Raw genomic sequence first — 16409 nt, 5'->3', positions numbered from 1 at the left:
CACTTCTTCAGATATGGTGGATGGATTCTGAATGAGTTGGGACCTGACAACTCTCCTTCAGTGGGAAATGCTGAATGCAGATGCCTCCGAGCTGCGTTCTGCAGATTAAAATCACAGTTGGTACCTTGGTCACAAAATATTTCATGTAAGCATTCAGACCCTTGGAGAACTTCATGCCAATACATGAAACTTTGTTCCCATTGCCAGAGTCAACACCAGGTCTCCGTGCAGCTTTGGCATTAAAGAATTCTTCGGCTTCAGTAGAAGTCCCAAAATGCCTTCAATTGATTCTGGAGAGCTCTGGACAGAACTGGGTGCTTGTTCAGGGCTCCTGTGTAAATCAGCCTGAAGCACTGGGTCCTCTGAGAGCTCTTTTCACTGCAGGTTTAAATGCCAAGTGAGCAGCAGTGGTGCAGTGGACAGAACGAATGGATTTGGGACACAGAAATCACCAGAGTTTGTACTTCCAAAGTGCTGTTTAAGGCGTTGCTGCCGCCCAAACCTTTCTTGGCCGCTGTCGCCTTACTGGAAACAAATCTGAGCTACTCATACTGGTGGCTGCTGGGACTGTTTATCTGTTAATCTTGCTTAATTATGAGAAACTGGGACAGAGCTAATCTCCAGATGCATGTTCCACACGGACGCTGTGCTGGGCTCCAGGGGCAGCCCTGGCTCTGTGACTCCCCACTCGTGACGTGGCTGCGCCTCCCAAGCTCCCTGTTCCACCTGCTCAAAGACCTGGATGCTCCCACAAAATCAACGTGGCAATTCTGGAGCAAAAGGCTGCCTGGATCCTTCTTACCAGCTGTAAATCTGGCTTAAGAAAATTCGTCTAAAGTTGATTAGGAACAGATTAGAGCTGAAGCAGAATAAGGCACTCCTGTTAAACTCCTCAGGGGTGGATGGCCTGCATTTCAGTTCAATGCTTTAAAATGCTTTTAAAAGCTCTCTGATTTCATTCTCACCTCCATGGAGAGCTCTGGTCAGGCTTCTGCTCTCTGGACCCTCAGAAGGACTCTCAGGCCTCCACCTTTTGCCAAGGGCTGCAGTTGCCCTCTGTAAATGGATCTTGAGGTCAGGAGAGCCTTGGAGGAGCAGGGGTGATTCCTTGTGTCCATCCCAGGAGCAGGGGTGATCCCTTGTGTCCATCCCAGGAGCAGGGGTGATCCCTTACGTGCAGCCGTGGCACTGCAGGAGCCCCTCAGACAGAGCTGTGTGGGGACACGGCTGCACAGGGAAGTGGTGTTCTGAAGTAAACTGGGGAAAGTTCCTGCGAAGTGCCTCAAAATCCCACTGGGAGGTTTCGGCTCAGGCGTGGTGCCCGTCTCTGTGATGCTCCTGGGACTTGGCTCAGCACCCTAGAGGGTGGAGGGGGAGGCCGGTGGGGAGGGTGTGCAATGGCTCACCCACCACGCACCCGAAGCGCCCGGGACAGCGTCCTGCTGCTCCGGCCGGGCTCTGCGTGCCGGGCACGGGAGCGCTGCCCACGCTGGGCTCTTGTGCCATCTAGCTGCCTTCTCCTGCCTTCTCCTGCCGCCTGGTCCTCTTTCCTTCCTGCTGCTTTTTGCTGCTGCCGTGTTCAGCCGCGGCTAAAATGAAATGTCACTGGGTGAAATAAAAGCCACCCAGCAAGGCCAGCACTGCTGTTTTAAAGCGGATTCCAAGAACAGTGACGGCTCCCGTAGCGAAAGCTGAGTCTGGGAGGGCTCACTGCAGAACAGGGCTTAAGCTGCCCTGTGTCTCCAAAGCGTTTTGCTTCGTCATTGTTTCTGGGTATTTCCGTAGGATGTTTTGGGGCTCAGTTTTTGGAGCACGCGTCGCAAAGCGAAGTGAGGCAGAACTCATTTCCTTCCTATTTCTTTCAACTTTTTTTCGTATTATGCACGAAGCGGAGCGGGCCGAGGGAAGCTGGGCCGGAGCGTAAGGAGTGATACACGCCCGACATGGCGGCGGTGTCGCGGTGTCACGGTGTCGCCGTGTCCGGGGCCGCACCGAGCGGCGATAACGCCCGCCCGCGCCGCGGAGCTGCGGAGCGCTGCGCGTGCACCACAGAACTCCCCTCAGCGCGCCCGCCCGCGCCGCGCCGCGCCCGCAGTTCCCGCGTTGCGGTGACGTCAGGCGGGGGCGGGGCCGGCGGCGGCGGCGCAAGATGGCGGCGACCACGGGCGCGGGTGAGCGGGGCCGGGCCGGGCCGTGCGGCGGGGCCGCGCCGGGGCCGCCGAGCCCCGGACAGCCGCGGGGCCGCGGCCCGGCACGGCGGGGCGGCAGGCGCCCGGCGGAGGGGTGGCCGCGGCCGGGGGGACGGGGCGGCGGCGCGGCTCGAGCGGGGCCCGGTGGGGCGGGGGTGGAGCCGGAGCCGTCCCCGCTGCCGTCCGCGGGTCCCGGCGGGCCCGTCCGCGTCTCCCCGGGGGCCGCCGAGGCCTGGCGGTGGGAGCGGCCCCAGTGCGGGGCCGGAGGCGAGCGGGGCCGCTCGGGCCCTGCGGGACGCGTGTCCCGGTGCCGGAACCGGGCCGGGCGCTGGGCCGGGGCGCCGGGCGGGCCCGCAGCCCGTGCTGGGCCCGGGGCTCCCGGAGCTTTTCCTGCCCCGCTCCTCTCCTGGCCCTTTCAGCGTGGCCAGGGCTGGCCCCGGTGCTCTCCTCTCGGTAGCCCCCAAGCTGTGGCTACGTGAGTGAAATCAGCTGCTTTAAAGGCCTTTTTGGGTAATACCCCCTCTCCGCTCCATGGGAAGTGTGTAACTCCCTGTCAGGACGCGTGTGCTCCGAGAAGGCGGTGAATTTTTTATTTCCTTCACACCTGCTCCACACCGGCTCTAAGCAGTTACACACACTCTGCCTTTGCATTTATCATTGCACATGAAACAAAAATACTGCAACTGGATTTGAAGTGAGGGGTTTTTCCTGTTGACATCCTCTAATGAACTTCAAGAGATCGAGTAAATCAGAGTCACTTCTGTCGAGGCAGTTTCATTTTCCTGTTTTTCTGAGTCCATGCAGGGTCTCACATGTGCCCCTGTAGTGCTTGTGTTCCAATTGCACCCTCTGAAGTTTGCCTGTGTTCTCACTGCAGCGTGGCTGCTGGGGATATAACAGAACTATTTTGGAGTTCTTTTTTTATGAATAGTTCTCTATCAAAGACTGCTCAGATTTTAAGGCTAAGCACCACAATGCACATAATTCATATTAATCAAGATAATAAAAACACTTTCAAAGTGCAGTGGTCACTGTCCTGAGAGCTGTGTTATGGGTCTGTGTTTGAGGGTGCCGAGGTGTTGACTGAAGACACAAAAGCTGTAACCTGGGAGAAGGGAGCCTTCTTCCCCTGTTAGGTCACATTCTCCTGCCTGCTCTGCATCCGCAGTGATCCTTTCAAGCTGCTGACTTTGTGTTTTGTGCTTGGCTGGAGGAACAAGGCAAACCCTTTCCTTCTCCAGCCGGTGCAGCTCTGGGAATGAATCGTTAGGTGCCCGTGGAGGGGCTGGGCTGCAGTGACAGCCCCAGCACTTTGGGACAGGCTGTCGTTACCCGGCTTGTGCTGGCCACGTAGTGTCTGCTGCACTGTCCCCGTTGTCCCCTGGGTCTGTGACAGCTCTCCGGTGTCCCCGGTGCTGGGAGCAGTGTCCTGTGTGCAGCGTGGGCACACGGCTCTCCAGCTGCTCCGGGGGTGACTTACAAACCTGCAGGAGCACTGCATGTCTGCAGCCAACCCAAAATTTAGTCTGGGGGGCTCCGTGGATGGGAGTTTTAGCTGTAACTCCCAGGCTGCCCTCACAGTTCTGTAGTGCTGGGGAAGGACGGGGATTTTCCTGTGCTGCTGGCAGTGGCACTGCTCTGCAGGGAGGGCACGGCCTGGCACGGGTGGCTGGAGGTGGCACCTCCTCACTCTCCCCTGCTGACCCCTCGCTGGAGGCTTGGGAAAGTGCCTCAGTGCTGCCTTCACTCATCTGGGAATCACAGTTTGCTAAAACTTGTTTCATGGAATCTTAGTGTGTTCATATTTGTCTGTAGAACACTGGAATGTGTGTGATGTCTTGGGCTCCTGGTGGTTTAGCAGTGGAGCCTAGACACACACTGAAGGTGAAAAATGCTCATCTGTCTTCAAAAGCAGCTACTGACCCAGAGGAAGAAGTGGTAACAAATGTCTCTGTAACCTAAAAAAGTCACAGGGCTGATTTGAATAAGGCTGTTCCTAGGGGATTCCACTCTGTGTGTGTCCATCCTGCAGGAATGCTCAGCTACCAGAGATGATCTTTCACAGTTCAGTTTAGTGGGTCTGTTTCAGGGCTGTGAGGCACTGTGTTTACCAACAGCCTGGAAGTCCTGAGCAGTAAAATGGTCTGCCCAGATTTAAGTTTTTCCAAGTCTGAGGAAGGTGAGGGTATGAAAATTGGGATTTTCAGATTGTGAGGGTGCTGATCCAGCTCCTGCAAGTGGAGCTGCAGTTAGTGATGGTTTGTGCCCCATCCCCCTGGGTGTGAGCTGGGCCTGTGCCTTCACCTGGGGCTCTGTGTGTGTGTGTCCTTACCTGTGCCTTCACCTGGGGCTCTGTGTGTGTGTGTTTGTGTCCTTACCTGTGCCTTCACCTGGGGCTCTGTGTGTGTGTGTGACACCTGTGCCTTCACCTGGGGCTGTGTGTGTGTGTGTGTGTGTCCTTACCTGTGCCTTCACCTGGGGCTCTGTGTGTGTGTGTGTGACACCTGTGCCTTCACCTGGGGCTGTGTGTGTGTGTGTGTGTGTGTGTGTGACACCTGTGCCTTCACCTGGAGCTCTGTGTGTGTGTGTGTGTGTCCTTACCTGTGCCTTCACCTGGGGCTGTGTGTGTGTGTGTGTGTGTCCTTACCTGTGCCTTCACCTGGGGCTCTGTGTGTGTGTGACACCTGTGCCTTCACCTGGGGCTGTGTGACCCTGGCTCTGCCTTCACCTGGTGCCTCAGACTGATGTTTTAGTGACCTCTTTCCAAGGAACCTGCCTAAAGCATTGAAAGGCAGAACCGGTGCTGAAGGTTCCACAGAACAGAAAACACTTCAGATTGTTGAAGTGCACAGGAAGTTATTTTTGTGTCTGCAAAATATCTCAGTACCTGTCTGCATCATCAGAGTGGAAACTGTGACTGTAAAGACGATGCCAGAAATCCAAAGTTAGTGTCTCGTGAAAGCTTTTGTGACAGACAATTGCTGAGAGCCTTTTGTTTGGTTTTGAGTAGTCCATCACTTCAGCAACTTTGTGACAAGGAGTGGCTTGTGTATTTTTTACAGTCCCAGTGCTGCAAGGATAAGCTGTCCAATTCATTATCTGCAGTCAGTGCAAAGACATGAAACACAGACTGGAAAGGATGTAATTAAGGCTGAATATCAAATACACAGAAACAAGCAACAGAAAGCATTTGAATGTATTGAGCAACAGAGGTGTTTAAAGCTGTTGGATTTCAGCTCTCTTGAGTTACTATAAATCAGAAACTAGTACAGAAAGCAGAGTTTAAATTGTCCAGAGAGGCCAGTGTGATAAGTTGCTTGTTACCAGTGAAGATGTGGAAAAGCCTTCAGCAGGAGGCAGTTCCTCTCCTCGGAGCCCCATTTTCTGGGTGCTTTGCTGAGGTGTGTTTTTCCCAGTGCCTGTGCTTTAGTCCTGAAGAGAAACGCTTTAATTCGATCTCACTTTAGAGAGGAGAGAGAAACGTGTTGTTGAGAGGTGTATTTTTTGTTCTGCTGCCACTGATCAGAAGGACTGGAGGAGAGGATCTGCCCCCAAAGGCACATGGCCTGCCTGGTTGCACAGGGTGTTGTCAGCTTCACAAGGGGTCTGGATGTGAAGTTGCTTTGGCTCCATAACTGAGGAGGATGGAGATGGGAAAGTGTAGTCTGAGTAAGATGAGAAAAATCTCAGCCTGATAAGATCACTCTTAAAGTTCCTGCAGGACACATTCCGTTGTGTATCTGTATCTTTAGTAGTGCTGCGTTAAAAGGTAAATCTGAGAGTGCTTTAAGTAAGATCTTTAGAAGTCCAAGCTGACATTTAACTGTCAGGATGATTCTGTCCCTCCTTTAGAAAGATTCTGACCAGGTCAGACTCCTTTTGTCCCCATTCAGTGTGCTGGCTCTTCATCCAGCTTCTTAACTGTGACTCTGAGCTCCATGAAGTACAGTCTGTGGTTCAGTTCTCCTCTCTGTTTGCCATAAAGTTCTTTCCTTAACATTTTGTAGCTTGTGAACTCGTGTGTGGGGTCAAGGCTTCACAAATACGCATTGCTGAAAGGTGTTCTTTGAGAAGGATTGTTCCAGTCTGTCACTGGAGATCTCACCTAGTCAACACAGTTAGGATTTAGCTTTCAGCAGTTTGCATTGTGATTATTAGTGAATATCTCCTTTTGCTCTGAAATACATTTTCAGTTCCATTTCTGGGAGTATTTCTGCGAGGTGAGGCAGGCTGTAAGTGAAACAGTTACTGAGATATTATTTATGTTTCAAATGAAGCTGCTACTTGAGAGTCATCTTGAGCCATAGTGAAGGCTAAATTAAAATGCATAACTGAAAGTACTTTAGACAAGCTGATTGCTTTTTAATTGCCTCTCACTTTATTTAGGCTTTCTTGTGTTAAATGGAGGGCTCTTAAAAAAAACAGGTTGGTTTGGTTACTGCCATGGAAGTCTCCATCACTCCACTGAGAGGGTTGTGCAGGGTATTTATTGGGGGTGGGAGCAGGAAACACCAGGGACTCCTGGTGCTCTCAGGGGACATCTCCTGACTCTGCAGCTGTCATGCTGCGGCGTGGACATTATTTGGCAAATCCCATGTATGCCTAGGACACATCTGGCCGCTTTCTAGGAATCTTGGTGGACAGCAAACACGATGGTGATGTGCTTGTGTATGATCAAAAGTGATAAATTTCCATGTGGCTTCTGAGGTTTGGGTCCCAGCAGGATGTGGTGGCAGACCGTGAGTGCTCCAGGCCCTTTCACATGAGGAGATGGGTGGCTTAATGGCCTTGTGCATCTTTCCAGACTGACCAGAAGGACAAATCTGGGTTTTATTCTGCCTTGCTTAAGGGAAGTTTATTTATATAAATCATTTATGGTCATGTAGGCATAATCTTTTAGATTAATATGTGTGATTCTCTTTGTATTGAATGAGTTTCCTGAGAAGGTGTCAGGGTGGGAGCTGAATGTGTGGTAGCTGAGGTGATGGTCCTTCATGTTACACCCTGAGTTTTAGAATAGGGGTAAAACATGTTTAGAAAGCAGCAATGATCTTGGACAGGGTGATCTCTTGTAAAATCACCAGTTATCTCCCATGATCATTTTATTTCCTGTGATGTGCATAAACTCAAATCTGTGTCCTTTCCTTTGGGCACCCCCTTGCCCAATGCCCCTGCAGAGCTCACAGGGAGCAGTTCCTGTGGAATGAGCTCTCGTTCCTGTTAAGGATTTCCGTGTGACAGGAGTCAGTGCTCAGAATGACTCGCCAGCTCTCTGGAGACCTCACACTTGCCAAAGAACTCTGAAATCCTGTGTGACTCTTTTATGGCTCTGATTCATGCTGGATTCCTGCTGAATCAGAGCAGCTGTATCTGGGGAGAGCTCAGCAATTAAGTTGCCTTCTCTTCCCGTAAGGTTGTAAAGCCAAGCCCAGCTCTGGGTAGCAAATGTCAGATCTAAGGCTGCCTTTCAGTCTTGGTTGTGGCCTGCTCGAATACCTACGTGATGATGTCATTTTTAATTACATGCTCACTTAGATTCCTGCTCGGCTCAGTGAACGGGGTGTGATGCTCAGAGGGATCACTCAGAGCTGATGCTCAGACAAAGGGTGGACTGGCAATATTTTGGGTTTTCTTCTTTGGTGTGTGGTCCGTGCCTGCCATAAAGCTCATTCCTCCTGGGTTATTTAGTTTGGTCTAAGTAAATACCAGTACATTGTCTTTGCACCACTGGTAACTATGGAGTGATGTTATTAAGGAGCGAGGCACAGACACAGAGATGGTGCTTGTTGAGCATTGTGATGTTGTGGTGTGGAAGTGAGAGCATTTTTGGGCATTCATGTGCCTCATTCCAGGCAGGTCTTCCACTGACTCGGGCTGGGGTTCTGTTCACAGCCACAGGGTTTCCTCTGGGGCATCCCCTGGCCTGGGGAAGAGCTGCTGGCCCCCTCCAGAAGGACATTCTGTTTGCCCTTCTCCCTTGGCCCTTATTTTCCCAGGGCACCAGCAGGCAGGGCTGGAGCCCAGACAGCAGCTTAGCCATGAGTCATTTGAGTCATTCCCATCAGCAGCTGTGCCCTGCATCCACTGCAGCAAACAGGGAAATAGGTGGGGTGTGTGCAGGCAAAGGTTGCACCTTGTCCTTCAACTGTGTCTCGTGTTCCTCAGCTCTCTTATCCCGGGTGCTGGAGCTGCGCTGCTCTGTCTCCCCGAACTACGGCATGGAGAGCTCTGGGAATAGCATTAAAAACGGGGTGGCTCGTCTGTCACGGCTCAGGTGTCAGCAGACTTGAACCCTCACGTGTCTGAGGCACACAGGATACACACTTCATCATTTAAAGATTTTGTGGGAGAGTAAGTGCTGGAGTTCGTCGTGCAGGGGATGTGACGGAGGGCCCAGGAGGTGCTGTGGCCACCCAGGGTCTGGGGCTCGGGCAGTCTCGTGGCAATGGCTTTGCCAGCCCCAGCTGACTCATTTCCCTTCAGAGCCGAAGGTTTGTGTTGCTCAGCAGCCCTGGAAGCGGCACGGTGTGGCTGGGAGGGGATTTGGCAGGGAGCTGTGCTCAGCAGCCCCCGTGTGGGAGGTGTGGTTCTGCCAGCACAGTGCTGCTGTCTGCTGGCACCGCTCTGCTGGGTCTGAGTTCTGTGCTGCTGCTGCAGCTGTGACTGAATCTGCTGCCCAGGATGTTCCTACGCATGGTCACGTTACACGTGTGTCCAGCTGGTCAGCAGAATACTTTCTTTAGCCGTTTGCTGGTTTGGTTTCTTTGATGCGTGCTTTGTAGTGAATGGAATTTGGACACCTCTGACTGTGCAGCAAAATCATCTCTGCCCTTTAGTTTCCTTACATCATAAATATATTTAAACGAGAGTTGAATACTACCAGATCCTCTGTATTTTGCCCATGGCCAGGGAGTGCTCCGTGGGCTGCAGGTGGATCTCTGCTGCCCCAGGGACCTGCAGGGACATCTCTGCCCCTCCATCACTGACCTTGGTGTCTGCACAGCTCTTCCTCTGGCATGTTGTCACTCCTCCATCCAGCTGCTGCTGTGCAGTAGCTTTGTCCCTTCCAAGCACTTGATCCCAGCAGTGCTGATGGGCTGGGCCGTGGCTGGCAGCGGGTCTGTCCTGGAGCTGCCCAGGATTGGCTCTGACACACAAGGGGGGAGCTGCCAGCAGCCCCTGACAGGAACCAGCCCTGTAGCCCCCCACCACCGAAACCTGGCCCGCAGACCCCGGGCAGGGGAGCAGCAGTGGGCTCCAGAGCAGTCCTGCAGTGAAACCCTCTGTGGCCTGAGTTCACGATCCTCCTTCACCACGGGCTCGGTGTGTGACCTTGGCTGTGTCTGCTGGGCTCTCTGTGCCATTGTTTCCCATTAATGTAACAGGGAGAAGGAAATCTCCCTGGTTTTGCCGTCTTGTTTTGAGGAGAAACGTGCCAGCAATTACAAAGTGCTGAAATTCCTTGGTGGTGGAGGTCACAAGTACAAAGGATGCTATTGCTGCCGACAAAGCCCACTTCAATTAACTTCAGATTAACCTACTAATGTTATGAAAGAGTTTTATTTGCTTTGAAAGGTATTTTTAAAGCTCTGAGTTGACTGCTGTCAAGCCTCCCATGGTGTCATTTTGTAGAAACTTCTAAATTTTTATACTATAAATCATATAGACAAGTGCTAATTAGAGCTCCATAATACTGGGTGTACCTTTGAGGGAACAGAGATTTCCTTTCATTTTATTGCCTGCTGTAGCATGTGGCTTGTCAGCCTTCTAGAATGTTTATTTGGGGATACCTTGATTTTGATTGTAAAATCCAAGCTAAATATGGGGATAGCTTTTCTGTAATGTTGAAATAATTGTCATTCAGAAAGTGGTATTTTCATGTTTTTTGCCCAAAATGTCATCTGTAGAATAACCAAAAGTATCAGGGAAATTACTCCAGCTTTTTTTCTTTACTAGATTTCTCAACTGAAAATGTTTTTTGATTGTTTCAGGAGTAAAAGTTCCTCGTAATTTTCGTCTTTTGGAAGAACTTGAAGAAGGTCAGAAGGGAGTAGGGGATGGAACAGTTAGCTGGGGCCTTGAAGACGATGAAGATATGACACTTACAAGATGGACAGGAATGATTATTGGGCCTCCAAGAGTAAGTATCCACTTAAATACTGAAACAGTACTGTTACATTTTTTCCCCTTTCTCCTAACCTAACCATTGAAACAGGAAACAAACAAAGCCACATAAGTGAGGAAACACTTTAGGAAGTGATTTATGTTGAAGTTCTTCATAATAATGGGTTCCATGTATCTATATGGCTTTTTGCTTATAATTTGAAACATTTTTGGTGTTACTTGTCTGCTTTATATTTGCAAATTCAATAAGGCAACTTTTGAGAACTCAGAATTCCAGCGTCCTGTACCCTTGAATCCAGCAAGGTTTAAACCCCTCAGGTGGTGAGGTCACAGCTGGAGCTGCTGCAGGTGCCTGGGGATGCTCTGTGCTGGATTTTCTGCTCTTCCTGCTCGGTTTCTGGGGTGCTGTTTATTGCAGCAGTACTGGCGAGCTCTCGTAGAATTTCAGCTGACTGAGGAAACTCAAATTTTAGTGATTCCACTCTCTCCTCTGAATGTCCTCTCCCAAAGCAGCATCTTACAATGCAGCTGGTCTTTGTGGGGGTACTGTTGTGCTCTCTTTTCCCCCCAGCCCTACCAAACTGTGCGTTTGCACTCTAGTAGTGAACTTGAGGACTTAATTGTGTGTTGAATGTGTGCATGTGTTCTAAAACCAGAACTTGTCTGCTGCCTCCAGTTTCACTGTTCTGTTCCCTTAATATCCTTTGGTGGAGTGCAAGTAGGCAATGCTCCTTCCTGCAGTAGTAGATGTCTTCTGCCTCTGGCCTCAGTATCATCTCTCAGTAATTCCAGGGGTCATTATACGAAAATCTTTACAGACCTTTAATCATGTTGCAGGTCTCTGCTCCCATTCTGTCAGTTGCCTTTTTTGACGTGCAGTGAGGTTGTACCAGAACGTGCATCATGAAGGCATTATAAATGCAGTGTTTTCTGTCTCACCCAGAAGTGTTGTTTACTTGTTGTCTGCCTTTGCTAATCTCTCCCCAGTCACGAGCATTTCATTTGTTTATGATGTACCCAAATTGTTTTCTAGAGCAGCGTTCACTTTTAGAACATTAGGGGAGTGCTAATGAGCCTGCATTAAGGCTGTGAAGAAAGCTCACCGTGTGCATGGGCTTTATGGAAAATTTAAACAACCTTGAAATCTAATTTAGAAAATTAAATAGGAATTGAAATGTGCAAACAGGAGCGTGCAGCCTTGCCAGCAGTGACGGAAGTTTGCAGTTCTTGTGCTGCAAACCAAGGCTACAGGGCCACCACAGCCGAGGAGTCAGCTCTGCCTCTCCTGCTTTCTCACACTTAGGAATATAGATCTTCTTGCCAAAAGCGTTGTGACTTCTTTTGAGCTTCTTGCTCGAAGGCAGCAGCTGTATTGAGAGAGATCCTGGGGGCTTGCAGCCATTCTTGTTTGCTGTCCTCCTTTCGACACTGCTCACCTTCAGTCATTACCACTTTGGTTCTTGGTGGGATGTGGAAACACTGGCTGGGGACAAAAGCTCGGTCCTGTTTCCCTCTGGGTGGAAAGCAGCCACGCTTGTAGCAGGTGGGAGGATGTTCTGCTGGATTCCAGTGGGAAAAACGAGCAGCTGTGCAGAGCTGGAGCTCTGTGTGCAGCTGCCCTGAGCTGTCCCGCACAGGGGTGTGTGCTGTCCCACACAGCAATCACCCCACTGGCACAGGCTGTTCAAAACCAGAGGCGCTGTCGGAGCTCTGGCGTGATGTGCACGTGTTCTGTGCGCTGCCAGGGCTCCCCACTGCCTGCCCCGTGGGGGGCAGCTGCTCCAGAGACCCCGGAGCCTGCTTGGAGCTGCTCCCTGCTCCAGGCACAAAGACCAGCTGAGTTTCTTACCCTGGAGAAATGCTGGATACTCTGGCTGTTATAAAAGGGACTGAAAACACGCAGCCAGCATAGTGTCTACGTGGCTGCCCTCACTTTTGGGAGTTCCCGTGTTCCTGAAGTAGCCACTGCTTTAACCAAATGCTTAATGAACTGCCTGATGTAATTGTTTTCCCCCTTTCTCTTCCCCTCAGACAATTTATGAAAACAGAATATACAGCCTTAAAATAGAATGTGGGCCTAAGTATCCAGAAGCACCTCCATTTGTAAGATTTGTAACAAAAATTAATATGAATGGAGTAAATAGTTCTAATGGAGTGGTAAGTTTTTTGCTTTTATTCATTTTAATGTTGTATTTTTTGTGCAGCTTCAATGCTTAGTTTATAGTTGTAGCTTGCTTGGCTACTCATTGCTTGTGGTGCTGTTTGTTGGAGGAGGAAAGGGGGTAGGAGGGAAGTGGACAAGTGGAGATTTATTATGCTTTTAGGAAAACACTTGTTTTTGATTTCTCCCACTCAGATTTCGTGTGGGGTCTTTAGCTGGGGGTGGAGGGGAGTTAAGTGTAACCAGTGCACCAGTTCTGACAGGAATGGTCTTTTTGTCTGTTTTAGGTGGACCCCAGAGCCATATCAGTCCTAGCAAAATGGCAGAATTCTTATAGTATCAAAGTTGTTCTGCAAGAGCTTCGGCGTCTAATGATGTCTAAAGAAAATATGAAACTTCCTCAGCCACCTGAAGGACAATGTTACAGCAATTAATTAAAAAAAAAAGAAAAAAAAAAAACAAAAACAAACCAACATGCCCCCCTTATTCAATTTAAGCTGTCTTCATTTTCCACAGTAGTAAATTTTCTAGATGCATCTTGTAGACCTCGAAATACTGGAAAGGAAGTTCCCATTCAAAGGAAGTTTTTCTTGAGATACTGTAAATGATACTAATTTTTTTTTTTTTTCATTTGAAATATAAGTTGTGCTATAACAAATAATCCTGTCGTGTAACCACTGTCCACATAGCTGAACTTCTGGTATCAGGAAAAGTCTATTTAAATTTATTACTGTCAAGACCAGTGTGGCACATCCAACTTAACTGTGAAAGGATCCATCCCACAATCACCTTGCTGTGTGTCTGGCCTGGGTTTATTTTTTTTTTTTTTCTTTCTCTGTCTTTTGCAATAGAGTCGAAGCTCAGGGCTATTTATTAGAGTAGACACAAAGGTTTTTGCTTCCAGTACTACACTGGGCTGTATGGACTACTACTGGGGATGTGTGCTAACCTCAGTCATCCCTCCCTTTGTGCTCGCTCTAGTAAAGGCTGAATGTGACTGTGGTCGTTTTGGGGTTTTTATTAATTTTTTTTTATGCCCTGATAATCTGGGGCAAGCTTTCCTTCTTTCCTTTGGCCAAGGCATAGATTGTATTTCTCTTCCTGGTCCCCCTCACCGGTGATGTGAGCTTTGGGTGAGGGATTCAGGGTTCTTTTAATCTCTTCCCTCTTCCCCTCTTTTTAGTGGGGGTGCTGCTTTCTTTTTGCCCCTCCTGGTGACTCTTCTCACCCCTGGCCCTGGGGTGAGCGTCGGGGCAATGACTTGACCTGTTCCCTCCCGCTTTTCGGTTTTGCAACAAATGTAGTCTTCACCAGCCTGGGAAACAAGAGTATCTGTTCTGCTGGCGAACGTGGGTTTTCCCTTCCCTCCGGCGCTGCTGCCACACCGCCGAGCTGGCCACGGCCGTGCTCTTAGATAGGCTTTGACGTGGGGAAAAGAGCAGTAATTTACCAGGATTGCCCAAACCTTCCGCTGCCAGACTTCAGTGGGGGAGGCTCTGCACGTAGAGGTTCTGAACACGTTGCTCCAGGTACCCTCAGATGGCTGTGTTTTGGTGCTTTGGACTGACCCAAGAATGTTCATTAACAAAACGTTGCGCTCGCGTTTGCCCCTTCTAAAGATGCGACAACCGCAGACAAATCAAATCCGGGTGGTAGATTTTAATGGGGTTCTGTAAGCCTTAGAAATCTCTTCAGTGAAGATTTTGGGGAAGCGGTGGCACGGCAGATTAAGGACCTTGATTGGCTTTGCATCCTGGCAAATCACTGCCTTTTCTGGTTTACTGTTCCGGACCACTAACTGCTGCAATGTGGATGCGAGCTTACAGGAAACCAACCTAGCGTGTCCTAAGTTTTATGAAAAATTCAGTGTTTGTGTAAAAAAAAAAAAAAAAGAAAAAAATAAGGAAAAAAGGAAAAGAGTAAAAATAAACACATTTTAAAGCAGCAGCTGTCAAGTCAATGAACAATTGATGTTTCCATTAACTTCTGAGGAAAATATTAGTTGTAAGGATTTAACGTCCTCTGTACTGAAAGTTTAACATAACAGTATTCCATAAGCAGCCTTTTTATTGTATCAGACCATTGCCTGATTTTAATATAATAAAAAGTGTGCATTAATATTAGAAGGCTTTAATTGTATTTATGTTTAGAATTTTGATCCCTTGTGGAATTCCTGATTTGTTGGAAGTATCTTCCTACAGATCACATTTAGCTGACAACTAATCAGTGGTGGCGAAAGGCAATTGTCTCTATCCAGCTGCTGCTGCTGTGCCAAGGAGCATCTGTAGTTTTGGTCTGAGCCTCAGGCTGTGCCAGGCTTGGCCCTTGGTAGCATCAGGTGAGGCCCAGGAGCTGCCAAGGGATTCCTGGATCCCTGTGCTGGAGTCCCAAGAAATGGAATCCCTGTGCAGCTGCGTGTTACACTGTCAAGGTCAAGGAGTGTTTCACAACCTGAAGTTTTACGTGTTTTCCTCAGATTGTGAAGAGTATCTGCCTACAGCAGGCCCTGCTGAGCTTTCCTCCCAGTCTGGGTGAAAACAAGGCTGCGAAATGTTGGCCTTTTCCCGGTGTAAAGCGTCTCCAGTGCAGAGGATTCCTGGAAGGTCCTGGTGCATTCACTGCAGTGAAACAAGGTTCTTCCTGTGCTGGGAATGGAACAGGGAATGACCTTGTGAGGCTTTGTGACACCTGCTGCTGGTCTCTGGGCTGGAATGGAAACTGGGGCAGCCCCGAGGGTGTCTGTGGAGACAATGGGACTAATACCGTGTGTGTGTGTTTATTTAAAATAGCTCAGTGTCACAGGTGGTAAACGGGCATTGGAACAGCGTGATAATTATAGTGGGCTGCTTGATTGTCTCTTTTTCAGAGTGCCCTTGCCCTCTTCGGGAGGTTTTGGTTGGTGAATGTTTGGGACCTCTCTGAACCTTCCTGCTTCAAGTAATGCCTTTAAAGCCGTGAAAGCGTCCGGTTTGCTTTGCGAGTTGTTCAGGTGAGAGCGTCCCAGCCTGGCTGGGAGCTGTGCTGGCAGGAGCCGCCGCCTCGCAGCATCTGCCAGACAAAGTTGGGTGCTGCTTTAAAAGAAGGGTTCGCTGTGACTGTTCTCCCCCTGGAGTTGAACTCTCTGGACACCTCAGGGCTCCGCCGCTGTTCCCACAGCCGAGGGCAGCGTGGAAAAGGAAAAAGGAGCTCCTTGGGAGTCAGCTGCCGTTGGAGCTGCATGGTGGCTCTGTCAGTGTCACCGTGCAGGGGCAGGGACCGATCACCCCCGGGCTGGTGCTTGGTGCTGCTTCAGAAATGAGGAGTGGAAACAAAGCCGTGTCACAGCCGTGCTTATCCAGGCTCTGGCAGCGCCCAGCACAGTGTTCAGGTGATCCCTGCCAGCCTTCAGTCTGTCCCGAGCCAGCCTCCAGAGAAAGCTGTCAGGGGATAATAAATGAAATAAGGGCAGTGGCCATGAGAGAAATAATGTTCTTGGAGCAGGTGCTGCCAGAGGTGGCTGAGCAGCGCTCGGAGGAGGCTGCTGCGAGCTGGACCCCCCCTGCCCTGAACCTGCAGAGGGTCCCTGTGCCCACGGAGGGTCCCTGTGCCCATAGAGGGTCCCTGTGCCCACGGAGGGTCCCTGTGCCCTCAGAAGGTCCCTGTGCCCATAGAGGGTCCCTGTGCCCTCTGAGGGTCCCTGAGCCCACAGAGGATCCCTGTGCCCTCTGAGGGTCCCTGTGCCCGCTCTGCCCGTGCTGCCCGGGGCTGCGGCAGCATCGGCCGCGGTGTCGGCAGAGGGAGCCCGAAAGCTTCCCAAGGCCGCCGCCGCTGCTCGGGGAAACGCTCCGTGCTCGTGTGGGAACGGCTTTTCGTGTTCACCCGGGATCGCTCTCGGTTCGAGAAGCCTGTGTACCGTGCCTGTCCCGCTGTACAGGCATTAACGTGCTGGGGGAACA

At 50.4% G+C, this 16409-nt stretch overlaps 1 protein-coding gene across 1 annotated transcript; it reads left to right on the top strand.

Annotated features, from left to right (window-relative positions):
• Positions 1-2101: 2101 nt before the first annotated feature.
• On the top strand, positions 2102-14597 carry UBE2V1 (ubiquitin conjugating enzyme E2 V1). Its single transcript, XM_040079728.1, has 4 exons — positions 2102-2171; positions 10181-10329; positions 12345-12470; positions 12762-14597. The coding sequence occupies exons 1-4, from the start codon at positions 2150-2152 to the stop codon at positions 12906-12908; spliced, it is 444 nt and encodes a 147-aa protein (XP_039935662.1). The 5' UTR covers positions 2102-2149; the 3' UTR covers positions 12909-14597.
• Positions 14598-16409: the final 1812 nt, after the last annotated feature.

This window comes from Hirundo rustica, chromosome 16 (genome assembly GCF_015227805.2).
Source record: "Hirundo rustica isolate bHirRus1 chromosome 16, bHirRus1.pri.v3, whole genome shotgun sequence".
Taxonomy (NCBI): domain Eukaryota; kingdom Metazoa; phylum Chordata; class Aves; order Passeriformes; family Hirundinidae; genus Hirundo; species Hirundo rustica.
Note: the sequence above shows the minus strand (reverse complement) of the source record. Positions and strands in the feature narration are given on the sequence as shown.